The following is a 25906-nucleotide window of genomic DNA, read 5'->3' as shown; positions in this document are numbered from 1 at the left end:
ACAGTGGGCAGGGCATGTGCACCCTGAGAAGCATGCTCTCGTTTTCCCCAGCCAGGGTCCAGAAGGAAGTAACTTGCAGATGGGGCTGGGCTGCTCCTTAGGGTGCCACCACATTGTGGGTAGGCCACTGGGGGAGCCCCACCATTCTGGGGCCGACCTGTTTCCAAGGCAGGGGACTGTCGCCTGGGGCTTTGGTGGGTGGGAGGGGGTCCTCCTGTGGGTCTGAGTGGGAGCCGTGATTTATGGCTGTGCTTCATGAGTGAGGAATGCCAGCCTGGGGGGCCAGGGTGGGGCTGGAGCCACCCCCGCCTGACAGTCCTGGCTCTCTGGGATGCCTGGCATGTCCTGTCAGGACCCCCTGTCCCCTGGGGACACCTGTGTACTCGCCCGCACAGTGCCCCCTCCTATCTGCACTCCCAACCCCCAGCTCTGGGAGGACCCAGTGAAAGCCTGGCCCAGGGGGATCCAGTATGAAATCCTTTCTGGTTTTCTCTCTTCACAGCCCAGCCCCCCTTTTCATTTGGGCATGAAGGTGATGGGAAATATCTCTCTTCTGTCCCACTGGCCACTGGAGCAGGACGGGATGGGGTGAGACTCTAGCAAACTTCCGTTTGGATGAATTCAAGGTGGACACGCCACTGTCCACAGTGGGAGAGACTTAGCATCAACACAAAGATGAACTTCCAGCAGGGAAGGGCTGTTTGGCCCGAAGAAGGAATGATGGATGTGGTATCATTCTTCCCCATCCCTACCCCCACCTTGCTAGATAAATGAAAACTCTGGAGTCCATGAGAGTGTGGGGTGGGGGAGTGTGGGGAGGCCAGGTGGAGGCGGGGCGGGGGAGGTGGAATCATCCAAAGTTGTCTGGTCCTGGACTCTGAAGGCCATGCCAGTTTCCAGCCTGTTCCTGTGCTGCAGGATGAGGGTCCGTCCTCTGGGCACCCAGCACAGGTCAGCCTGCCTCTTCTGGCCTCGTGGGACCGGTTTTTCCAGCTGGAGGAAGGGTCCATGAGGAATTGGCAGGGGCAGAGGGTTTTATGTAAATACCCAGGGAGTGCTCTGGGAACGGGGAGGCAGGTTTTCCCAAAGACACGCAGGGACTGGTAGCTCCCAATTAGCCGGGCCCAGTGATGTCAGTGCTGCTCTCCTAGGTGGCTGCGCCCACTCTGATCGGCCTTGGCAGGGATGCCCGACCATTACCTTCCCCTCTGGGTGGGGGGGTGCCAAGGGGGCTGCATACAGGACAGAGTCCAGACCCCCTCCCTCTGAAACCCCCAACCTGGGGTCTGAACCACATTGGGGACCAGCCCCGGAGAGCGCCGTGAAAAACCATCCCAGACTTTATTGAAAAAGACTTTAATGTGGTTAATATTTGAACCTCCACCAAAACACCGGAAGGCTGGGGAGCCCTCAGTATGTTGGGCCAGTCCCAGAGGCTGTTCCCATGGCAGCTGCTGGCAGGCCCTCCTCCCAGGCCACTCCAAGCCTGAGTTCCAATAAATACAGTGCAAATAAGTCTGGTCACTAAACTGGGGAGACCAAGACCTGGGGCACCAGAGAGGACACATTGTATTGTCTGTGAACACACACATGTGCATTATCCAGCATACACACCTAGGATCATGTGCATTGCACACAGCCCCCCTCAGATAGCCTCACATCACACACCCCTCTCATCCATGCAGGCGCACCCATATGCGCGCGTGCACACACACACACACACACGCGCACGCACACACCTTTTCTTCCGGCACATAGGAAATTGAGCATACACACCTTCCTTACAGACACACAAGAGAAAGGCACACATGTGCCTTTCTCTCAGCCATTGGCCTGGAGCTGGGAGCTTGGGGTGTCCCCTTCCGGCTCAGAGGAGTGGGAACGGGGTAGGTCTTCCTGGGCATGGCCGATGGGCTGCGCCCCAGCCTAGGGGCTTGGCATGGTGGTGTTGGCCGGCCTGGGCGGGCACTGGGCTGTGGTGTTGGACTGAGCCCAGGAGGGGAAGGAGTGCAGGCTGAAGATGGTGATGCACCAGCTGTTGACGGCCAGTGTGATGACCAGGACTCCAATGATGTTGAGCAGGAATCCCGCCCGGGCCTGGTGTGAGGAAAGTCCATTTGGCTAAGCAGGGGCTGGGCCGGACTGCCCCCAAGTCCCCAGGTATTTGGGGGTGCACAGGAGCCCTCCCACCAGCAAAATTCTCTCTGGGAAGTTCTCCCTTTGGTCCAACCTGCAGCATAGCCAATGCCTTTGCCCCTTGCTTTACTCCCAGTGCTAACAGGGAAAAGGGGCACTCCTCCTGAACTTCCAGGGCCCTGGGCTTGTTCTCTCTGAGCTCATCTCCCTGAGTGTGGGTGCCTGGCATCTTGGAGCCTTCCCCATATTCCCCACCCACTTCCCTCCCTCTCACATAGCCTGGGGCTGGCAGGGCCTGAAGATGCCACCACTGAGCGGTCATGTCCCAACCTCCCCCACTGCACCTTCATCCCAGATGAGGGCCCGCTCAACTCTGAGACTCTCAGTGGCTTTAAGCTGCTTTGTGATTCACTAAGATGGAAAGTCAGAGCAGGAAGGAGGGATGAGGCATTCAGGCCTCCCTGCCACTCACCATATCCAACACTTTGATTCCCCCGAAAGAGAAGACGATGGCATTGGGTGGGGTGGCCACAGGCAGCATGAAGGCCAGGGAGGAGGCCAGAGTGCAGGGGAGCATGACGTAGAGAGGGTGGATGCAGATGGCCTGGGCCTGGAGTGGGAGGCAGTGGGGCAGAGCTGACCTTGGTCCCCATCCTGGAGGGAGAGGCATGGCCCCCAACCAATTCTCCTGCTTCTCTGGGGGACAACCCCTGCACCCCAGTACGCTCTCTGGTCATGAGCCCACCACTTCTCCCAGAAGGCACTGGGTGACCTGGGAAGGGCCTCTTGACCTCTCTGGAGGGAATGAGTGTGCTGCCCTGCCTTGTGGGGTGTGGTGAGGGGAGGGGCCCATAAAACAGATCTCAAAGGGGCTCCGGGGGTGTCATCAAAGGCTGTAGGAACACGTCTGGGGAGGAAGGGGCTTGGGACGCTTCGGGGAGCAATTTCACCCCGTCACCTCAGGAATGATCAGAACAGGGACTGGGGTGGGGACGTGGGTGAGGCCACGAGGATCCCCATCAGGATACTCCAGAGGTGACGTCACGAGGGACGGGGTGAGTCAGGGGCCAAAGTGCCTTGGGGCCCAAGGTGGCTCAAGAGCCTGGGGAAGGATGGAAACTCAGGGGTCCTCTTCAGGAAAAGGAAAAGAGGAGGTGCAAAGACAGGATACTCTGCCCAGCAGGCAGAAGCCCCGGTGGGGCAGGCAGGAGGACTACCTGGAGGAGGTGTTTCTGAGGGCCAGCTCACCATGGAGGCTAGGATGGGCAGGAAGATCGTAGTAGTGGCCACGTTGCTAGTGCACTCGGTGAAGGTGGCCACCAGGAGGGAGAGGATGACCACAATGGCTGGAGTTGGCACACTCTGCAGTGGGGTCAGCTTGTTTCCCAGCCACTCTGACAGGCCCGATCGCTGTGGGCAGAGGAGGATGGTGTGTGAGAGGCAAGGCTGCCTGGGCCCCCAAGTCCTCTGCTGAGGCTCTATGAGGCTCCTGCTCCTGCTCACACCTCCCTGGTATTCAGAGTCAAAGACAGCTCTAAAGGGATGTTAGGATCCAGCTAAGACCAAGGGGTGCCCTTTCCTGCTCTTGAAGAACAGCGAACAGCTGGGTGTGGGAAGAAGGGGCAGATGAGAAATTAGGAAAGGGGGCCAAAGGGCCTTCTTGGGAAACTTGGGGCTTGGTGGGAGCAAAAATCTTTGACCGCACTTACTCTTGCCTTTCTGACCTCTCTCAGGAGGTCCCTTGGCAACCTTAGCCCTCTTCCTGCCCCTTCCAGTCCAGTGGCTTGGCCAGAGAGGACCTTGCTCCTTGCAGGGAGGGAAAGTTGGGGGAGGACCCTGATAGAGGCTGGAAGAGGCTAATGGGAGGATAGGGACAGTCCACAGGGTCAGAAGAGCTCCGAGGTCTTGCCTTGCCATGTCTGGAATGCCAGGCTGTAAGCTGGGACTTAACCTTGCTCAGTGGGGCCAGTGCCTAGCACAGCACTGGGCACAGTCAGTGGATGAACATGCCACAGACCCAGGAGTACCCTGCACCAATCCCTGACCTGGGCAGCTGCCTCCTGTTTGAGCCAGAACACTGAGGCCCAGGGATGCCGTGTCAGGGATTTCCCTCTTTTGGATGGAGGCTCTGGGGAAAGATGTTCTGGTCCCCAGAGCCTGGGTGGGTGTGATCATGGTGCCCCCTGGTGGCTGCAGTGGGCACACCGCGTCAACATAACCCCCAGTTACTTCAGTGCAGATGCTATTGCGTGCTCTGTCTGGCAGGGGGCAAGGGGCTGGGGTGGGATGGCATTTATCTCTGAGAACAGGCCCCGCCCCACCACAGAATCCTGCCTTCCCTTGGACTTTGAGAACTGAACTAAGGAGAGGTCCCTAGGGCTTGTGTTTCTTCCTCGCACATGGGGGCTCTAGGTCTCCCCAGCTGCTGCAAAGGCTCTGCCCACCCGAGAGGCTCCTACATGGGAACCAGGTCTCCCCTCTGTGGGACAGAAGCAGGGCCCCCTCTCTTCCTGCCACAGTCTCCCTCACACAAGCTAAGGAGGGGGCTGGGGGCCTCTCACCTCACTGCCCTTGGCCAGGGCATAGCCACCACCCAGCAATAACACGATATTCCACGGCATCTTCTGGTTCGTTGTCTTCCAATCGAGGAGGCCAAGAGGGGCCTTCAGCTTCCCTGGGTTTTCTACTCCCCAAGAAGAGAAGGACGGGTCACCAAAGAACAAACAGGCCTTTCCCCTCTCCATTTGGGGGCTCCCTGTGTGGGTCCCTTTTGGAGCTTAATGCATGTAGGAGGGGGGACTCTCAGTTCTGCAACATCTCATCTTTGTCCCTGAGTCTCTGTGCCCTTGGCAAGTCGTTCCAGCCTTTCTGGGCTTTGCCTACTCCTGCCAAGTGTGGTGGAAGGTACATTACATACTTGAAGGCAGGGGCTGCCTGGAGACCCTTCCCTGCCCCAGTCCAGGTGCTTACCTGGGTCCTGGGTCAGCCCTGGGAACTTGGAGGGTATGAGGAACATAATTACGCCGATAAAGATGGCCACTGTCCCATCGGACACCATGCTGTTGGTTGGGGGACAGGGAAGGCTGGGTTAGCAGCTTGGGGTTGTTCAGGGCCACAAGGTGGAGGGTGGTGGAGAGGAGCCCCTCCCATAGACAAGCCTGGGGAAACTTCATCCCCCACCAAGTGTTACCTCCTGTTCTGCAATGGGGGCCCTACACCCTTTCCTCCTCCCTAAGCATGTAAGTCCCAGATGTGTCCTCCTCCCATCCCCTGCAACTCTCACCTCTCCCCCGTGGCATTGGGAAAAGCGAGGTTGCCCCAGCCAAGAAAAAACCCTGGCTCCCGGGTGAACCAGAGCAGCACCAGAATGACGAACAGGACACTGATGGCCTTTTCTGCAAAGGTCATGGGGCCCAGCAGCCCGTGCTCGGTCTGGATGACGCCGTAGGCTGCTTGCTGTTGCTCCTGCATTTTCTCCCCAGTGCCAAAGTTCTTCCGGAAGCTGCAGGCAGAGGGACGGGGCAGTTTGTGGGGGGCCTGCTCCAGGCAGGGAGCAAGGGGCTCTGCGTGCCTATGATCTAAAGGCTGAGGCCCAGAGAGGGCATCTCAGGGTCACTACACTCAGGTCCTGGCTCCACCTGAGGTTCTGGAGGAAGAGCAGAAGACTTTTAGGGGTCATAGTTCTTGCTTATTCCCCATGCTTGGCCCTGCTCCATTGAGCCCCTTTTCTTCCAGGGGTTCTATGGTGCTGAACCCTCCCTTGCCCAGGGTGAGAAAGACCGAGCAGCTCAAACCCTGGGACTTCTTCCAGCCCTGGCTCACAGCTCTCCTCCTCCAACAGCCTTCGGGAAGTCCTCCCTTCCCTCCTTTGCCTGCTCTGGGTATCCCCTGCCAGCCTGAGTCCCACTTGCCTTGTCCTCAGAGGCACAATAGGCTGCAGTCCACTTCCTTCTGCTGCTGACTTAACTTGTGTTGACATTTAACTTTCCACTTGGGTAAATCTCAACCTCCCTGCTGGTCACGCTTCACACATCTTTGACTCCCCCATGGTGTCTGGTACTGTGCTGACCTCTTCTACTACCACCTTGCCTTGTACCAGCCCCCAACTTTAATCCAGCTTCCTTATATTTGCCCAAGTGATTTTTCCAAAGTGCAGGAGCAATGCTTAAAAACTTTCAAGGGCTCTCCACTGCCTGGGCAGGAAGGGCAAATTATAATTAATACCACGGTAACACTCATACCATCACTCCTATCCCATACTCATGGCAGACATCACTAATCAATCACAGACTTGATACTAACTGAGCCTTAGCAGGGTCTCCCATGATTTTCCAACTCAGAGTTCCAAACAGTGACTACCAGGAACCTGGTGGAAGTAGGAATGAAATCTATTTATTACTCTTGGCTTCAAGGACAAGATCCAAACACTTGGGTGGCACATAAGAGCTTCTAGAACCTTCCCCTGCCTACTTCTCCAGCTTCATGACCTGATGCTCCTTTTTGCTGTTTGTGTTTTAGTCCTGCAGAACTAGAGTTCCCTCAAGCACATCATGTCCATTCTTGCCTCTGTGCTTTGTGCAAACTGCTCCTGCTGCCTGGAATGTCTTCACCCATTCTCTACCTGGCTGACTTCTAGTCCTTCAAGATTCAGCCCAGGCATGATCTCCTCCATGGTGTTCTGGAATCTTCGCTCACCTGCGCTGAACTAGGCACTGTGTTCTCTGTGCTCCTGCAGCATCTGGGCTTCCCTCTGTCATGGCCCCCACCATATCATCATCCACCTGATGGGCTACAAGGACAGGGACTGTGCCTAGTGTCTTCTAGTATTCTCAGTGCCTTACACATGACCCAGTATACAGTAGGAACACAGCAGGTGCTTTTGTAACTAACCATGCTCAGTGTGTGCTCCTTAAGCACCTATCAAAGGACAGTGGAGCATTATGGGAAGGGGCATCAAGTGACTGGCTTGCAGTCCCAACACTGACAATCTAGTTGCAAACCACTCCTGAAGCCTCAGCTTGCGTGTCTGTGAAATGGGATAATACTCTCTACCCAGTAATTTCCTCAAATGGGGGTCCAAGTGCACAGAGGGGACTTGGCAGGGAGACGCCTTCTCACTGGGATAGTGATAATATCATTTTCCACATCCGGACCCAACTGGAAGCTCCCAGGGCTGAGGGCAGGGACCTGGGCTTCTCTTACCGACTTTACCACTTACTTGAAGCCCAGGAAGAGGATCTGTAGCCACAGCCAGGCCAGCAGCAGCAAGATGACCATGGTGGGGAAGGCGAAGCTGAACCAGGAGGCGAAGTTCACCACGTTGCCGTTTTGGGGAAAGAGCCTGAAGGAGGAACATGGGCTGCCGTATGACGTTGCCCCGAGAACTGCCCAGCCCCATTCACCTCCCAGTGAGTGTGCAGATCCTCCAAGGTGGCCCATCCCTTGTCACTCACGAGTTGATCTGGCCTTGCAGCACCAGGTTGGGTGCAGTGCCGGTCAGCGTGGCGATGCCCCCGATGCTGGCGGAGTAGCACACACACAGGCTCATGCACTGGGTGAGGTGGAGATGCTCCTGGCTGAGATGTACCCTCCCCTCCGAAGGAGCAGATGTGACAGGGAGGGCCTGCCCATTATCTGGGAACAGGGGAGAGCCCAGGTGGGGGCAGGTACGGGGCCAGCTCTGGGGAATGTGGCCAGGGCTGCGAGGGCCTCAAAGGCACCTTGTCTGTGAACAGCCCAGACCGGGGCTGGAAGGAGGACAGAGGATGTCTGCAGGCCTGAGGGGCCCAGCAATCCCCAGAGTCTCAGGCTGGGAGCAGCCTCAGAATCTCTCTGATCTCTGATTACCCAAACCACACAGGAAGAATGGATCCTAGACCTTGGACTGTCCACCTAGACTCCAGCTCTCTTCTTGCTATGGTGACCAAGCATCTTGGCTTGCCCAGGGGTAAGGGGATTCCCAACACAGGGAACTTGCCATTTTAAAGAAAGGAAAAACAAATTGGTCACTGTCCTTCTTGCACCTCTTTCTTCTCTCCCCAAAGGCTCCAAGATGACCAGCTCTCGAAACGGACAGACCCTCAGACTCTCTCCAAGAACCAAGGAGTTGGGGCGGGGTCTAGCCTCATTTTTCTCACCAGGTTTGGTTCCCTCCTTCTGGGGACTTGGTTCCTGGAGCTCGAAGGTCGGGTTGTTGCTGCCCTCCTCGAGGTTACTGCTGGCTTGTGAGCTGTGCAGCTGGTCCAGGACGGCATGTGCGATGGGCACCATCATGGCCGAGGTGGCCGTGTTGCTGATCCACATGGACAGGAAGGCTGTGACCAGCATGAAGCCCAGCATTAGCCTAGGGACGGGCAGACAGACACACTGCTGTTGCAGCTTCCCTTCAGGAACTGGGTGCCCAGAACATCTCCTCATCAGGTTCTCCCGTGCTGGTTTGCAGGAACTCACAGGGCAGGCCGCACCCCAACGATGAGGAGGACCCGGAGGGCGATGCGTTTGTGCAGGTTCCAGTGTTCCACTGCGATGGCCACCAGCAGCCCCCCGACGAACAGGATGTTGGAGTCCTTAAGATACTCCATGGCAACCTGGCAGGCGGAGACATGGCTGAGCCGGGGGAAGACCCTGGAGTCTCCCACGTTGCCCCCGAGCTTATGGGATTCAGTCACTGACATTCCCACAGACTGCCATTCCCCTGGGCTCTCGAAACTCGATGGAAATGGTCTCTGAATAATCTGCCATTTAAAAAAAATTAAATTTAACTTTTTGGAGACAGGGTCTAGCTCTGTTGCCCAGGCTGGAGGTGCAGTGGCACAATCACAGCTCACTGCAATCTCCACCTCCTTGGCTCAAACCATCCTCCCACCTCAGCCTCCCAAGTAGCTGGGACTACAGGCATGCACCACCGTGCGCGACTAATTTTTGTATTTTTTGTAGAGATGAGGTTTTACCTTGTTGGCCAGGCTGGTCTCGAACTCGTGAGCTCAAGTGGTCCACCTGCCTTGGCCCCCTAAAGTGCTAGGATTACAAGCATGAGCCACCACACCCGGCCTGGATTATCTACCATTTAATATCAACCAGGTTCCCCTCTTCTTGCCAAACTCACTTTATCTCCCCTCGGGAATAATTAATTGGGAGATAATCTACCGTGATTCCATTCATGTTTCAAGCCATGGACTGGGAGATAGATATTTTAGTGCTGTTTCTCAAAACTAGACAGCGGTTCTCAAAGTATGGTCGCTGGGTCAGCATCATCACCATCTACTGGAACTCGTTAGAAATAAAATGCTTAGGCCCTACCCCACATCTACTGAATCAGAAACTCTGGACCCAGCCATTTGGGTTGTAACCAGCCCTCCAGGTGACCCCGACGCTGTTCAAGTTCAAGAGCCACTGAACTAGAAGTATATGAGTGTGTTAGCTGGCCTTCAAGGCCCCTTTTCTGTGTCACCAGGCCTTCCACCCCCCACCTAAGGCTGGCTCATCACTCCCACTTTGAATGAACTCTCAGCAGTAATTCTGCACCCCTCCCCACCCCAGCCTGCAGCCTTCCAGCTGACTTCCTCCTCATGCAGACGCAGGAACCCCTAATCCATGTGCCCTGCCTATGATGAGGCTTCCTTAGTCAACAAGGTCTGAGGGAACCCACCCCCTGGCCTCCCGCATTGCCCAGAACGCTTTTTCCTATGGATGGGGGCTCACCTCAGAGGCATCCATGATGCGCATCATAGGGAACAGGATGATGGGGAAGAGGGCGGTGACAGCCAGGGGCAGGGCTTCAGTGCACCAGAAGAGCGCCATGAGAATGATGGCATATGCACAGTAGGCCTCCTGCAGGTGGGAGGGAAGCAGCAGAGCTGTCAGAGGGCCTGTGTCCCAGAGCCATGCCACCTCCTGTCCCTCAGACAAACCAGGCCATTTGTAACTGCCTTGGGAGAGCCTGTGACACCCATAGCCATCGATTCCCAAGCCCAAGGTCTCATTTCAAAATGTAAATAAAAAACAACGCAAAGCACTCAATATCACCTTGTCTTTGACCTTGGGGAGCCCAGACATTATAAGCCAGCCACTTCAGAAAGTCTGGAGTTGGTTACCAGTCCCCGTCCAGACCAAAGGGATTGCAGGGGACCCAGTTGAGGATCCCAAGATGAGATGGGGGCTGCCAGAAGAAGGAGCGGGACCTGGGCAACGTGGACCTTTGCCTGGCACCCTGGCTTTCCCTGGCTCTTATCATAAGCAGCAATAGTATGTTTGTTTGTTGGACATTTAGTGTTTGTTCCCTCTGTTAGGAGTGAGCTCTCCATCAGACAGAGTCGGTTTTGTGGCATCTGGATCTTTGGAGCTCAGGACCCAGCAGGTTTTGGAGCAAATCTTGTCTGAATGAATGAATCACTGGAGAGTTTTGGGAATGGTGGAGAGTCTCTTTTCTAGCAATCCTGGTCTGTCTGCTGCATTACACAACTCCAGAGGAGCAATTTACATTTATAGGCTATGTAAAGTTTCCCCCAAGATGCTTGTGTTGTGCAGGGAATTGTGGGGCAACACTGAGTCTCGTGGGTCTTTGGGTACCAGAAATCCCCCTTTCCTACATGAAACCTCTAAGTCTAGAGAAGCCTGACCTCAGGCCTGGAAGGGGACCTGGGGCAGGAATGGAGGCCCACCCTCCTTATAGAGCCTCTCCCAGGGCTGGGGAATCATTAGCCAGGAGAGGGCACCCGTATCCCCTCTCCAGGGGCCGGGCACCTGCCCACTCTTTGTTTGCCAAAGGAAGGGGCCACATGCTGGGGTTTGTTGGACAGTGGGGCTGGGGGGCCCCTCCTCCCTTACCCATCCCAATTGCCCCGTCCTTGTCCTCTCCACCTCATACAGGCTAGGCTCACACTCTTAGTACACTAAAGCTTGGGAAGGGTCCCTGAGGTGGGAGTAGGTGGTGGCCTGGGGGAGGAGGCAGCTGCTATTCAGCAATTCTTAGGAACTTAGTATTGTCATTTTTGTGCTTACATGAAAACATAACAGCCATTAAGGTGGGTGTGGTGGTCCCACCTTACAGATGAGCTCAGAGGGTAAATGGCTTGCTCAAGGTCACAGAACTATCACAAAAAGCGGCAGAGCCTGGATGGAACTCAGATAAGGGATTGGGATTGGGATTGGGTAACCTTCAAGCGCTACCTAAGAGCACTCCCCTTTTAGTCTATGTGAATGGTGCCCCAACAATTGTGCAGTGCCCAGCTGCCCAGCTGCACATAGCCCCACCAAATCTGTCGGAAGCCAAGCTCTCTTTCCGCCAAACCTCTGCTATCCCTCTTCATCCTGGCCATAAACTCATCAGCCCTAGGAGTGGGGCCATTTTGACCCTCAACCAGAGAAGCCCAGCCCCCACCTCCCCCCACAGGGTTCTGCTGGTGCCAGTGTTTCCTCACCCGCAATGGCTGAATGGCCAGTTACCCTCCTCCTGGACTAAGGGCAGGCCAGCCCTCCTGGACCCTGGTGTCCTCCACCCTGTCCACTCAGAACTCTCTGGCCAGAGACAAGGGGCGGGGCGGGGCGGGGATGGCACTCACTCTGCTGATTCAGGAAGAAGTTTCTGTACAAGTATTGGAGGGTGACTGCATGCCAGGCATCATACTCTATGTGCTTCAAACACTTTTACAAGTTGCATTTAGTTGCTCTCAGAGGTAATAACTGTTGTTCCCATTTCACAGTTGAAAAAAGAAAGGAGTGAATCGAGTTCAAAAATGCCTCAAAGTCACACATATAGTAAGTGGAGAAGCCAGGCTATCTGCTTCCCGGGCCCCAGCTTTCACCTGCTACCCTGAGCATGATCACTTGCATTTGAGGGTGTCCTCAGCCTCAGGCTCCCTGTGACCAGTGGAGTGTAGGGAGAAGCAGCTGGAGCTCTGAATCCAGAGCTGTCTTCCCCAGGGCCTGCCACTTCCTGTGGCTGGGCTCTGTTAAGTCATGTCACTTTGAGACCCCGTTTCCATACTCCAAAGGGAGTTGTTAATAATCAGACCAGGTTGGGCATGGTGGCTCACGCCTGTAATCCCAGCACTTTGGGAGGCCGTGGCGGGCAGATCAACTTGAGTAAAGGAGTTCGAGACCAGCCTGGGCAACATGGCAAAACCCAGTCTCTACTAAAAATACAAAGAATTAGCTGGGTGAGGTGGTGAGCACCTGTAGTCCCGGCTACTTGGGAGGCTGAGGTGGCAAAATCACCTGAACCCAGGAGGTTGAGGCTGGAGTGACCTAAGATCATGTCACTGCACTACTCCAGTCTGGGCAACCGGAGTGAGATCTTGTATCAAAAAAAAAAAAAAAAAAAAAGTCAGACTCGCCTCCATGTGCTCCAGTGTGTGTGATACATGGCTCCCGCCCCTGTATGCCTGTGTCTGTGATGGGTCCCTCTCTATCTCTGGATCAAAACACAAGACCTGTTCCAAAGTTCCATCCAGAAGCTTTTGTTAACCCCGGTGGCTTTGGCCCTGCGTCCCCGTCCCGCCTTCTGGGCAGCCTGTCCAGCTGGAGCACAATTTGCTGACTTGTTCTTCCTGCATCAGGAGATTCTTAACTGGGGCATGGAATTCCGAGGATCCGTGAAGTTAAATGGGAAAACTATTTTATCTACTCACTAACATCAAACTAAGGTTGTGAACATAAAATCATAGTGCTATTAATGGTATTATTGGTGACTTGGTCACAGATATTTGATTGTGACTATCAGCTATTAGACACTGATCCAGATAAGTTGTCACAGTTATCTCAGAATATATTTCGACATTCTGTTTACCTCCATCCTTATTTGGAAATTTTGGTAATTATTATACCAACTTTAGATCTTACCTAATGCACCAGCAAGGAAACACATCTATTTCTGGGCTGCAATTTATTTTTCCATATTTTGATACCTGTATTTCAAAATAATTGGTTTATTTGTGATCCCATGCCTTTTATTTTGTACATTTTATTTCTTATTTTTTCTATTAAAAAAATTTTTTTAGAGACAGAGTTTCTCTCTGTTGCCCAGACTGGAGTTCATGGTGTGATCATAGCTCACTGCAGCCTCCAACTGCTGGGCACAGGCAATTCTCCCGCCTTAGATTCCCAAATAGCTGGGACTACAGGCATGCACCACAATGCCCAGCTAATTTTCTTTTTTTTTTTTTTGTATTCTTTGTAGAGATGGGTCTTGCTTTGTTGCCCAGGCTGGTCTCGAACTGCTGGCTTTAAGTGATCCTCCCACCTCAGCCTCCCAAGATGCTGGGATTACAGGTGTGAGCCACTGTGCCTGGCCTGTGCATTTCAAAGTAATTTTCTGAAAAGGGCAGAACCAAGACTCAGGGAGGGTTGGGGTTTGAGACTGAGGAGCTGTCAGTGTTCTGAGAGGCCCCCTGGGTCAAGTACTCTTGGGCACTCCCTGAAGGCAGAGCCCTGGGGGTCTTTTCTTCTTAGGCACACAGTATATCCAATTACAAGGTCAGTATTCCCAGCTCTAGAAGTGGGGCTTTGGGGATCAGCCTTATCTTTCCAGGTCACTCTAATGCTCTCTGCCTTGCAGCCCAGCTCTATGGAACCTAGGACAGCCAAGCTCAACTGGCAGCCTATGGCATGGGACTCAGCTGGTTTACACGCTGGCCACTGGCTGCTCCCCAGGACTGCTGCACTGCACACGTCCAGGTCACCATTCTCATATGGAGTTGTGCAAGGCATAGCTTGCACTGCAGTCCCTGGTGGCCCCTCCTGGAGCTCAGAAACTAGCAGGGAAGAGTTTTCTTCTGGTGGCAATGCTCTTCTTTCTGCCTCTGGCCCTGCCTCCTCCTTCCCCAGGTCAGCAGGGTGGTTGTTCCCTAGCTCTGTTTCTTGACCGTAGCAGCTACTCTCCTCTCAGGATCTGTATATGGGCTCCTGAGGACAGGGGCGTAGCCTCTTTCTCCTCTGTGATCCAGCTTGTAGCTCTTTTGCAGGTGCTGGCCTGGTCTGTAAAGCCTCCTTTCCCACTGGTGTCATCCCCACCCCCAAGGAAGTCACCCTGTTCAGATCCTTACTCTTCTCCACCCAGCAGTCAATCCCCGTGATTAGAAGCCCCCTGCGGGCAGGCCCTTGGCCTCCTGCCTGTTCATCAGCCACTCATTCCACAAAAACCCTCTCTGGGCCATGCACCCAGTCCTGCTGGTTCTGCCCCTTGAGTGCTCCCATTTATTTCTCTGTAGCTCTGGAACACTAGCCTGGTCCAAGTCTCAGCAAGACCTCTGCAAAAGCCTCCTTATTCATCTCCCAGCTTCCTCTCTTGACCCTGAAATCCTTTCTCCTTGCTGCAGCCAGAGTGATCTCAAAGCACAAATCTGTTTAATTTGTACTCCCCCTCCCTCAGCACACACACACTCATCTCAAAACAGCTCACATCCCTTTGGTGGCTTCCTAGTGCTTTCAGGAACCTAAGTTCAGGGTTGGTCTGTGCCTCATATCTTAACACTCTCCCTCTTACTCTCTCTGCTCTGGCCATACCAGCCCTCTGTGGGTTCCTCAAATACTGCATCCTCCCTCTGGCCACAGGGCCTCTGCCCACAATTTCCTCTCTCTGGACCTCTCTTCCCTCCCTACTTTGCTTAGTTGATATCTACTGGTTCTTGAGATCTTAGCTCTAATATTGATTTTTCAGGCTGTCTTCCAGGCGGGGATATAGTTCCCATTTTTCACACTCTAAGTCCCTGTATGTCTTCTGCATAGCACTCATCATAGTCTGCAATTAAACATTTAGTTTTAGGGACTAAATGATGAGTATCAATCTTTGTTGTCAGACTCTACCCTTCAGGGAGCAGGGTGCAAGTCTGTTTCTGCTCACCCCCGCAGGGTGCCTGGCATCTGTTTAGCAGAGTTGACACTGAATGAATGGGTGAATGAACATGGGCCCTAGGGGTAGAGGCATCAGTCAGGCCCAGCGCTGGCCCTCAGGGAGTCTGAGTGCCTGTGTGGGCTGGACTGAAGGGCAGGCTGAAGAGAGAGACCCCCAGAGGGGCTTCCAAACCCTAAGCCTGGCAGCTTGCTTCTTCTTTAGTGGGAAAGCACATGTCCAGGGCACAGGGTGCTGAGTACTGAGGCCCTGCTTTACTGCTGTGTGTCCTTGGGCAAGCTACTTAACCTCTCTCAGCTTTTCTGGTAAGAAACATCAAGCATTCGCCGCTATAAACACATTTATCTCCATTATGCAGTTTCCTCCTCTGGAAATGGGGATAAGAGAAACATCCACCTAGCTGGGTTACTGTAAGGATGAAGAGACCTAACAAATGTAGGAATACGGTTTTTAAAATATTTTTTTTTTCTTTTTAAGAGACAGGGTCTCACTCTGTTGCCCAGACTGGAGTGCAGTGACGTGATCACAGCTCACTGCATCCTCAACCTCCTGGGCTCAAGTGATCCTCCTGCCTCAGCCATCTGAGTATCTGGGACTACAGGCGTGTGCCACCATACCCAGCTAATTAAAACAAAATTTTTTTTTGTAGAGATGAGAGTCTCGCTGTATTGCCCAGGCTGGTCTTGAGCTCCTGGGCTCAAGCAATCCTCTCTCCTCCGCCTTCCAGGACACTGGGATTCTAGGTGTGAGCCACCGTGCTTGGCCAGGAATAAGTTTTCAAGCATTGTAGCCTGTGAGCACGTAGCAGGGTTGGTGCTGGAGAGAAACGTGCTCCTGGGCTTCTGGAGAACCAGAGAGGATACATGAGGCACAAATGGAAGTGAAGGTGCCAAGGAGTCCAGGGCAGACTCCGGACCCAGGGTGTGTAGCAGGTGTGGGACCTGTGGGCATCATGGCCTCTGTCAGGCAGCAGCACATGTGCCCACAGTCTCAGAGGTGTCACACCTTATTTCTCTGGTGACTGAAGGTTAACCCAAGGGTGGGGACGGGCTGGCACATGGGGGACACTCCCACTGCCCCTCTGCCCCTAGCAAGTGGGCATGCTGCTGGCAGTGAGCACTCCCGGGTCTCAGGAGCAAGGCGAGGCACCGGGTGGCGGCCTGCCAAGCGCCTGTAAAGCAGAGACCAGAAGAATGGAGCTCAGAGGAGAAGGGGCCCCGTCCCTGAGCCTCCCTTTGTCTGGGCTGAGGAAGGCTTCCAGAGAGGGAACCTTGAGCGGGTACTGAGGAGTGAGTAGGAGTTCAGTTAGTGGGCAAAGGGGGTTGGGGTGAGGGAGTAAATGTAGAACAGAATGAGACATAAAAGATCAGGATGCATTCTTGGAAAGAGCCTCGCCTGTCCTGAGACGATCTAGGGCTTTGTCTGGAAGACAGGGGAGAAAAAGGGAGAAGGCCTCAAAGAGTTTTAAGCAGAGAGAGAGTGGCATGGTCACACTTGTGGTTTAATAAAAGATTACACAAATACTACCACATGTGGTTAAAAAATTTGTGTGCAAATGTTTGTATACATCCAGGGAAATTTCTGATATAGGGGTTTGTACTTTTTTTTTTGGTACCAGGATGCCCTTGGCAGCCTGATGAAGCATTCCAGTGTCTTATAGAATAAGGTTTTTAAATGCACTAAATAAAATACGTAAGACTACAAAGGAAACCAATTTTATTGAAATACAGGTATTGTATTTCAATACATGGAGTTTGGAGCCAAACAGGTGTGGGTTCAAATCCATTCAGCAGCATGTACTGCCATGTGACCTGACCGAGCCTCTTCGGTGGTGGCTCACACCTGTAATCCCAGCACTTTGGGAGGCTGAGGCGGGAGGATTTCTTGAGCCCAGGAGTTCAAGACCAGCCTGGGCAACATGGCAAAACCCTGTCTCTACTAAAAATACTGAAAACAAAAACAAAAACAAAAAACAAAACTTAGCTGGGCATGGTGGCATGTGCCTGTAATCACAGCTACTTGGGAGGCTGAAGTGGGGGAACCACCTGAACCCGGGAGGCAGAGGTTGCAGTGAGCTGAGATTGCACCATTGCACTCCAGCCTGGGTGACAGAGTGAGACCCTGTCTCAAAATAATAATAATAATTATTATTATTAATTTTTAAAACCTAAACTAATAAATAAATACAGCTATTAAAATATGAAAAAGTGCTGGGTCCAGTGGTGTGTGGCTACTTGGAAGGCTGAGGCAGGAGGATTGCTTGAGCCCAGGAATTTGAGGCCAGCCTGGCAACACAGTGAGACTCCATCTCACAAACAAACCAAAACATGAGAGAGTGTGGAGAGATGGAAGTCTTTTCCAGGAAGAATAGGCAGATGCCAAATGCCCAATACCTTTGAGGCCTGAATATACAAAGGGGACAATGGCCAGTTCATATGTAAAAATATGTTTCACAACGTCTGTAATACCAGCCGAGAAGTCGAAAGACAACCTCTACAGCAGTAAGCCCTAAACACTCAGGATTTGCTCGATGACTGCCAATGCCCCTGATTTTTGCCCCAAACTCTTTACTCCTACTTCCACCTCAGGACCAACCCCAGAGAGCCAAATATGCTCCCCTAACCAGTCATCTGGGGTGCCGCTTCTAGTTAGCCGCCTATGGCTTCCCTGTGCCCAACAGTGTGCACTGGAAGCCTTTCCTTTTGGCCATTCTAAAGCTTTCCCACCCCACGCCTGCCTCAGGCTGCACGTGATGGCGGTGGCTCTTCCTACCCTTCGCTTGTTCTCATTCAGGTGTCCTTCATTGATTTGCACACCTTGATGTGAATGACTTTGTTGCATCAGCTTCTGTTTTAAGAGGCCAAAGGAACAATGAATTTCTGAGTGCTGGAGAAAACAAAAGTTGGGGGAAGAGTCCTGGTATCACAGCCTGGGCCAGGGCCAGCCCTGCCTGTATGCACTAAAGAGCAAAACGCAAGCCGGTGCCGTGATGAACGTGGCATTCCCACGCTCCTCTAGGAATCTGAGCCTTGCGACAGCCCTGAGCCTTGCTGCTGGATTACATCCAGGAAACTTTACTGTTGAAGAGGGTGACTTACTTTCCCATTCCTGGCCTTCACCTAGCAGGTGCCGATAAATAGGGACATGATTTAGTAATCTGGGCAAAATCCAAGTTGGGGACTCTACCCCAGGGATCCCCCTGGCCTTTGAGGCTGGGTCCTTCTTCTAAACCTACTTCCCGGCATCCCAGAGGCTAGAAAAACAATCTCCGCACAGTCGCAGGTATGGCTATTCCTAGGCACACAGCTCACCAATCTGGTGGGTGACCAGACATGCCTTCCTGTTCTATAGGTGGGAACATCTGAGGCGCTCCTAAGCACAAGAGCCCATTTGAACAGAGCGATGGAGAAGAAGTGAGGCATATACACAGGACTCCAGACCAGTCCGTGTTTTCCAGGGGCCCAGGAATTCAGACAAGAGGCAGAGGGCGAAGGGAACATATGTTTGTCAAGCACTGAGTGTCAGGCACTCTACATATATGTGTGTTATCTCAGCTCATCTTCACAACACCCCTTAGAGATGACAGGGTTTGAAGAGGCTCGGTCAGGTCACATGGCAGTACATGCTGCTGAATGGATTTGAACCCACACCTGTTTGGCTCCAAAATCCACGTTTTGTTCACTGGACTCTGCTATCTCAACTGAGGGCCAAGAAGTCTCAAAAGGTAGAGGTGGGGCCCAGAACAGAGGTCCAAATTCCTTGTATAGTTTTCATGCCCGAAGTGAATCATCCAAGTCCCTGCCTTTGAGGTTCAGGAACAGCTTGCACTAACAGTATTTTAATTACACAGGTTTCTTTTTTTTTTTTTTTTTTTGACAAGGACTTGTTCTGTCACCCATGCTGGAGTACAGTGGCATGATCACTGCTCACTGCAGCCTCAACCTCCCTGGCTCAAGTGATTCTTCCACCTTGGTTCTCCAAAGTAACAGGGACCACAGGCACACGCCACCATGCCCAGCTAATGTTTTTTATCTTTTTTTTCTTTTTGAGACAGAATCTCTCTCTGCTGCCCAGGCTGGAGTGCAGTGGCGTGATCTCGGCTTACTGCAGTCTCTGCCTCCTGGGTTCAAGCGATTCTCTTGCCTCAGCCTCCCGAGTAGCTGGAATTACAGGCATGTGCCACCACGCCCAGCTAATTTTGTATTTTTAGTAGAAACAGGGTTTCACCATGTTGGCCAGGCTGGTCTTGAACTCCTGACTTCAGGTGATCCACCTGCCTTGGCCCCCAAAGTGCTGGGATTGCAGGCGTGAGCCATCGCATCCAGCCAACTTTTTTGATCTTTAGTAGAGACAAATCTCCCTATGTTGCCCAAGTTTGTCTTGAACTCCTGAACTCGAGCGACCCTCCTGCATTGGGCTCCTGAAGTGCAAGAATTACAGGTGTGAGCCACCACTCCCAGCCTTAATTACACAGATTTTAAAGTTCAAACACATGTAATGTTTATGCATTCTAAAAGGGGCAGTGATTCAGATGAAGAAATTCTGCCTTCTGGCCTTACAATAAATGCAATATTGACTTCAGCTGAGTTCTGTCCTGGCCACTAGAAGACTGTTTTTACAGATGCCTTTGGGTCCCGGGAGGTGTTTGCGTTTTGACTCTAACTTACTAGCTGAATGACCCCTGAGTCGTAAGTTATTCACCCCTTAACGCTCACAGCCAAATCCCTACTCCTCCCTCTAGTCTTGTAGGCTGACATTGGCTGACCTCAACCCTCTTCTCTAAACTTGACTTAAACAATCTAGTGAGGCCTCTTAAGGGAGGGAGAGCAGGAAGACCTCTTAAGGCCTCACTCGAGCCCCCGAGCCACACTGGACTTGCTTAATCCCTTCAACTTGCCAACTCACCCCAGCCACAGGCCTTTGCACTTGCTGCGTATTCTGCCTGGATGGCTCCTTACCTAGAGCTGCGCTTGGCTGACTTTTTAGAGAAGTTATTTTTGAGACAGGAGTCTTGCTCTGTTGCCCAGGCTGGAGTGCAGTGGCACCATATGGCTCACGGCAGCCTCAACCTCCTGGGCTCAAGTGATCCTCCTGCCTCAGCCTCCCAAGTAGATGGGACCACAGGCACACACCACCACACCTGGCTAATTTTTTTAGTGAGGAGACAGGGTCTCCTGTCCAGCCTGTTGCCCAGGCTGGTCTTGAACTCCTGAACTCAAGCGATCCACCCACCTTGACCTCCCAGAGTGTTGAAACACCCTCCTCAGGAGGCCTTCCCTGACCCCATCTAGAGCAGCCCTCCCCAGTCCGTGGTCACAGCCTGCTGCATTGTTTCTGCTTTTTGTATATCTCCCCACTCTTCCCACTTTCTCTTCCCAACACACCCAAACAGTACTTGTCACACAGTACTGAGTTCTGTGTTCACTAACAAGATGCATGGATGGATGAACGAATGAATGGATGTAAAGTTTCCATGTCTGGCTGCAGGATTGGGAGAGCAGGAAGACCCCAGGCCCTCTTGTTCCCCATCTGCTGGGACCACCAGAGAGTGACTAGCATTTCAAGGTTCTGTTGCCACCCCTCCAACACACCCTACTATTCCCGGCCCCTACATCTTTCCTTCTGTGGTTCCCTTCACCTGTTCTGCTGATGCCTCTGACTGTTGAAACCTCATCAACCATCAAGGCCCAACTCAAATGTCACCTTCTTCAGATTCTCCCTTGACTCAGTTGGAAGAATTTGCTCCCTTCTCTGAGCTCTGCAGCCTTCTGGCTGAAACTTTGTGTGGTGTAAACACCTATCTCCTCCTATAGACCATAAGCAACTTGAGGATGGAACATCTGTATTCCTTTTGGTAACCCCTGACACAGAGCAAGAGCTCAACAGACATGCTGGACTGAAGTATGGTGGGAGGATTGACTGACAGCTGGATGGACATAAGAAAGGATGGCCTGGGAGGTGGGTCACAGTGGGAGCCCGACCAATCTTCCAGGGAGCCTCAGGCAGAGACTCCAAGACCAGGTTCCAGTTCAAACTTTTTTCCTAGCTGGGACTTTAAGCAAATTGCTTCCCCACACTGGCCCTCAGTTTACATGTCTGTAAAATGCAGATAGTAGTAGTAACCTCATGGTAACACATAGGCTTTTTTTTTTTTTTTTGAGAGTGAGTCTTGCTCTGTCACCTAGGCTGAAGTGCAGTGGCACGGTCTCAGCTCACTGCAACCTCTGCCTCCTGGATTCAAGCGATTCTCCTGCCTCAGCCTCCCGAGTAGCTGGGATTACAGGTATGTGCCACCACGCCCAGCTAATTTTTGTATTTTTAGTAGAGATGGGGTTTCTCCATGTTGGCCAGGCTAGTCTCGAACTCCTGACCTCAAGTGATCCGCCCACCTTGGGTGTCCGCCTCCGAAAGTGCTGGGATTACAGGCATGAGCCACTGTGCCTGGTCCAACACATAGGCTTTTGAAAGAAATAAATGATCTAACAATGCTTTGAAGTGCATGGCAAAATGCTGAGCACACAAAATATACTCAACAAATGTCCATATTATTATTATGGACACAAATTTGAGCCTAGGCTGGGGCTCCTTCTTCTCCCTTTGGAGGCCAGGGTCATGGGGCTAAGCTCGGGGACTCATTATAGAGAGTAGAGATTCAGCAGGGATGCAGGACAGGATCCATTTTGTGCACATTCCTTCCTTTCTTCATTCAAAAAGTTGGGGGTGGCCGGGCATGGGGGCTCACGCCTGTAATCCCGGCACTTTGGGAGGCCAAAGCAGGCAGATCATGAGGTCAGGAGATCAAGACCATCCTGGCTAACATGGTGAAACCCCGTCCCTACTAAAAATACAAAAAAATTACCTGGGCATGGTGGTGGGCACCTGTAGTCCCAGCTACTAGGGAGGCTGAGGCAGGAGAATGGCGTGAACCCGAGAGGTGGAGCTTGCAGTGAGCTAAGATCGCACCACTGCACTCCAGCCTGGATGACAGAGCGAGACTCAGTCTCAAAAAGAAAAAAAAAAATTTTTTTTTATTTGTTTTTTGAGATAAAGTCTCGCTCTGTCACCCAGACTGGAATGCAATGGCATGATCTCAGCCCACTGCAACCTCCTCCTCCCAGGTTCAAGCATTTCTCCTGCCTCAGCCTCCCGAGTAGCTGGGACTACAGGCGTGTGCCACCATGCTTGGCTAATTTTTGTGTTTTTTATAGAGATGAGGTTTCATCATGTTGGCCAGGCTGGTCTCAAACTCCTGACTTCAAGTGGTCTACCTGCCTTGGCCTCCCAAAGTGTTGGGATTACAGGTGTGAGCCACTGTGCCCAGCCTAACAAGTATTTTTTGAACATCTACTTTGTGCCAGGCACTGCGGATTCTGCATGGGACAAGACAAAGTCCCTGCCCTCACGGAGCCGACATTCTAGTGCAGGAAGCCAGAGAAGAAGTGAAAAATAAGCAGATAGATAATTTCAGAGAGTAAACACCCTATAAACAAAAGAACTGGGCTTTTCCCCAAGAATGACTAGGGGATGAATGGATGATGAATGAATGAGAAGGCTTTTCTGAGGAGGCGGATTTAAGCTGAAACCTAAAAACGGGAAGGAGGCATCTGGGAGAACAGTCCAGAGCAATATGAGGAGCAGAAAAAAAGCTGGTGAGGGGTGGGTGAGAGTGAATGAGAGGTGGGACACAGGGGGAGGGAGCCTGAGGTGTCCAGGGCTGAGCCTTGGTGACTCCTGGCCGCTTGAAGAGGTTTTATCCTAAGTTTGACAGGAAGCCAGTGTAGGATTTTTTGTTTGTTTGTTTGTTTGTTTGTTTTTTCAAATTAAGGTGGGGTCTCACTATGTTGCCCAGGTTGGTCTCAAACTCCTGGGCTCCAGCAATCCTCCTACCTCAGCCTCACGAAGCGCTGGGATTATAGGTGTGAGCCACCGTGACTGGCCAATGTAGGGTTTTGAGCAGAGTGGGACACATGGGAAATGACGGGGGAGACAGTGGATCCAGGGACGGGGAGTGACTCCATTCTGAGTATTTTGGGGTATCAAGTGAGCAGGTCCTTCTGCTGCACGTGGAAAGGAGGGAAGGAGAAGAATCAAGAATGCCCTCGAGTTTTTGGCTATTGCAGCAAGGTAGATGGTTGAAGCATTTCTTGATGCCTAAGCCAACTGGAGAAGGGCAGGAAGGGTTTTAATTTGGATGTGGAAAAGTGTGTCCTGCTTATCCTGCTTACAAAGAAAATATTCAATCGGGGAGATGGCTGCTGTTCATTAGATGATACAGGTTTAGAAGTTAGGGCTGGGGTTACAGATTGAAAACTCATCAGCTTAGAGATGCTTTTTAAAGCACGAGATGGCATAAGATCAGCTAGGGGCAGTGGGGACGATGGAAAACCTCAGAGTCAGATGGAGAAGAAACCTCAGGGTCAGGAAAGTGGGAAGGGGCAGGGCTGGGCAGGAACCAGGAGAAGGTGTCACCAAAGCCAAGAGAAGACAGCACGGCAAAGACGGGGTGACAGCTGTGACAAACACTGCTGAGGGACTGAGGAATGTGAGAGTGGCCCAGGGTTTGGTCACAAGGAAGTTGATGGGGTCTGAGTCTTGGAGATGGGAGCTGACAAAAGAGAAAGTGTGCTTGTGGTGTAGACAGTGTCTTGAGGTTTCCTGTTATGAAAGAGAGCAGAGAAAGAGGCATTATCTGGAAGGAGTGTGGGCTTGAAAGAGAGCTCTTGTTTGTTTGTTTACGATGAGAGATATTACAGCACCTCCCTATGTGGATGGGGGAGATCAGGCAGAGAGGAATATATTTATCTTGTAGGAGAGTGAGGGGACAATGGCAGCAGCAAAGTCCTTGAGAGGGGCTGGCCTCTCCTAGACAGGACCAGAGTCAGAATGGGGCCGGCAGCATCTGTGAGCCAGAGGCAGGTAGCAGGGCCAGATACGGTGCAGAGAAGGCAGGGGCTGCTAACATCCCAGTCTCACCAAGAGGCATGGCTTCTAGCACCAGCTCAGGATTTCCTGTGTGACCTGGGCAAGATACGGAATCTTTCTGAGCTGTGCTTCCCCAGGGCGAAGGGAATTGGGAAGAAACCCAATCCCCGTCTGACTTCCCTCCTGGGGTTAACACACTTGCCCCAGACTGTCGGAAAACCCATCTGATGGGTCCCTAGCACTGATATGCCACCAGCTTTGGCCTGAGATGAAGGTCATCGCAAAGGTCAGCTGGGCTTTGTTACTGAGCAGGTATCAGGGGCCCAGGGGCTATGCCACTACCACCCCCAGTTTGTACCATGAACAAAAAAGTCTGACTCAATTTCTCTATGACAAAAGGAAGAAAATGGCTCGATGGGCAGTTCTGGGGGTGTGGGGTGGGGCAGGAGGCAGCAGGGTGGCGAGAAGACAGGCTTTGGCACCAGATCACACCCCCAGCTCTGAACCTCCCAGCTGTGTGATTTGCCAGAGGCCGACTGACTGAAGATTGAACTTCAAGGCCTTCCTCCTGGACCCTTCCCAAACCCCCAAGCTAATATCAGATGAATACTTTTGTGTTCTTTTGCTTACAGACTGGGGCCCAAAGGTATATAATATACAAGTTCCGTGAAACTCGGATCTGCCCTGGGACTTTGACTAAGTGACTTCACCTCACCTTCCCCATCTGTCAAATGGGACAGTCAGGCCTGACCTCTTAAGATGGCAGAAAGGGTTACTGGGTGCGTAGGACAGGGCAGGCATTGGGGGCTCAATTTAATGAGAGATGAAGTTATGACTTCTGCTGGGGGTGGAGGAGGAGGGAGTGACGCCTGGTTGTGCCCAGCTCCCCCTCCATCCGGGGCACAGTTTTTGTGCTGTCTACCTGCAGGGGTCCCCTCTTCCAACTCCCACCCCTCCTCCTCCGCAGACTTAGCCCTTGAATACACAGGTGAACTCTTTCTCTTCCTGTTTATGCTCTTAAAGACGCAGACTGCCTGCAGCCAGCTTTCTCCTATTCTCCTTCCATCCCTCTTCACTGTGCCGCTGCTCACCCGGCCTTCCCCTCCCCACAGCCATCCCGTGTCAGCCCCCATGGAGCCCAGTCCAGGGCTAGGTGGGCACACAGTAGGCAGATCAGCTCCATCTGCCCCTCCTGCATCTCCTTGATGGAACTGGTTTCCTGTTTCCTAGGGCAGTAGGCTGCAAACCCGCCTAAGCAATTCACACTGGGCTCCTACAACTGGGTGCCAAGCAAAAGCCCCTTTTGACCTCCTAGCCTCAGTCCTCAGGAGGAGCAGGGGGCAATAGCCTGACTTCCAGGGCAGCGGCATAGAGGAAGTTATGCTGGAACCTAAGGATGCCCGATCCCGGCCCAGACAGTCCCTCCCCTGCCCCCTGGAGTTATGTGTGCTCAGAACACCAAGTCCTTACCTTACTGGGGACGAGGATGGGCAGAGGCAGCAGGAGAATGGGCATGAAGAACACGATCAGGTAGGAACGATAGGCCCACAGGGCCTGCCAGCAGGTGGCCATGGTATGGAGCAGTGAGGGTTGCCACGGCCACCGCCTCCAGGAGCTGGGGAACAGAAGGACCAAAGACGCAGCCCAGCAGGAAGGTGGCCCGGGCAGGCTTATATAAAGCCAGCTGAGTGTTAACCATTGACCCACTCTGGCAATCAGAGTGTTTTTGGAGTCAGGGAGGTGAGAGTAAGGAGGAGGGACCCACAGGCGGAGTAAAGATCAGGAAGGGAGAGGGAGAGGGAGGGAGGAAAGAACAAGGATTAAAAAACTTCAGGTTCCTTCAAGAAGTTAAGCCCAGCGTTAACTCCTTCTGTTCTTGGAAGCTGCTGAGAGTGGCACTGAAGGAGCTGGAGAAGGAAGGAGGGTCCCCCAGCCACCCTCCACAGGCAGTCCCCAAGCCCCTTCCCTTAGCCCGGCCTTTCCTTTCTCCTTCTGTTCTCC

General features: G+C 52.7%; 1 protein-coding gene across 3 annotated transcripts; it reads right to left on the bottom strand.

The window, feature by feature from the left end:
* Window positions 1–1424: 1424 nt before the first annotated feature.
* Window positions 1425–25906, bottom strand: SLC13A2 (solute carrier family 13 member 2). 3 transcript variants are annotated; one of them, XM_025362376.1, is made up of 12 exons: window positions 25376–25906; window positions 9838–9966; window positions 8587–8870; window positions 8274–8479; window positions 7590–7770; window positions 7355–7477; window positions 5420–5638; window positions 5107–5195; window positions 4698–4819; window positions 3385–3546; window positions 2609–2746; window positions 1425–2097 (listed from the first exon to the last, which is right to left on the bottom strand). In XM_025362376.1, the coding sequence occupies exons 1-12, from the start codon at window positions 25475–25477 to the stop codon at window positions 1927–1929; spliced, it is 1926 nt and encodes a 641-aa protein (XP_025218161.1). In that variant the 5' UTR covers window positions 25478–25906; the 3' UTR covers window positions 1425–1926. The 3 variants fall into 3 exon arrangements, with proteins under 3 accessions (XP_025218161.1, XP_025218162.1, XP_025218163.1); XM_025362377.1 differs by having other exon boundaries at window positions 8587–8723; XM_025362378.1 differs by lacking the exons at window positions 9838–9966; window positions 25376–25906 and having other exon boundaries at window positions 1431–2097; window positions 8587–8723; window positions 8809–8826.

This window comes from Theropithecus gelada, chromosome 16 (genome assembly GCF_003255815.1).
Source record: "Theropithecus gelada isolate Dixy chromosome 16, Tgel_1.0, whole genome shotgun sequence".
Classification (NCBI taxonomy): Eukaryota; Metazoa; Chordata; class Mammalia; order Primates; family Cercopithecidae; genus Theropithecus; species Theropithecus gelada.
This window is presented reverse-complemented; position numbering and strand designations above follow the sequence as displayed.

Excerpts from the sequence above, each read along its gene's own strand:
- SLC13A2 (XM_025362376.1), bottom strand. The coding sequence starts at position 25,477 with ATGGCCACCTGCTGGCAGGCCCTGTGGGCCTATCGTTCCTACCTGATC. Across the intron at positions 7,478-7,589 it reads CTGCAAGGCCAGATCAACTC|GCTCTTTCCCCAAAACGGCA; the intron begins GTGAGTGACAAG and ends TTCCTCCTTCAG. Across the intron at positions 5,639-7,354 it reads ATCCTCTTCCTGGGCTTCAA|CTTCCGGAAGAACTTTGGCA; the intron begins GTAAGTGGTAAA and ends CTCTGCCTGCAG.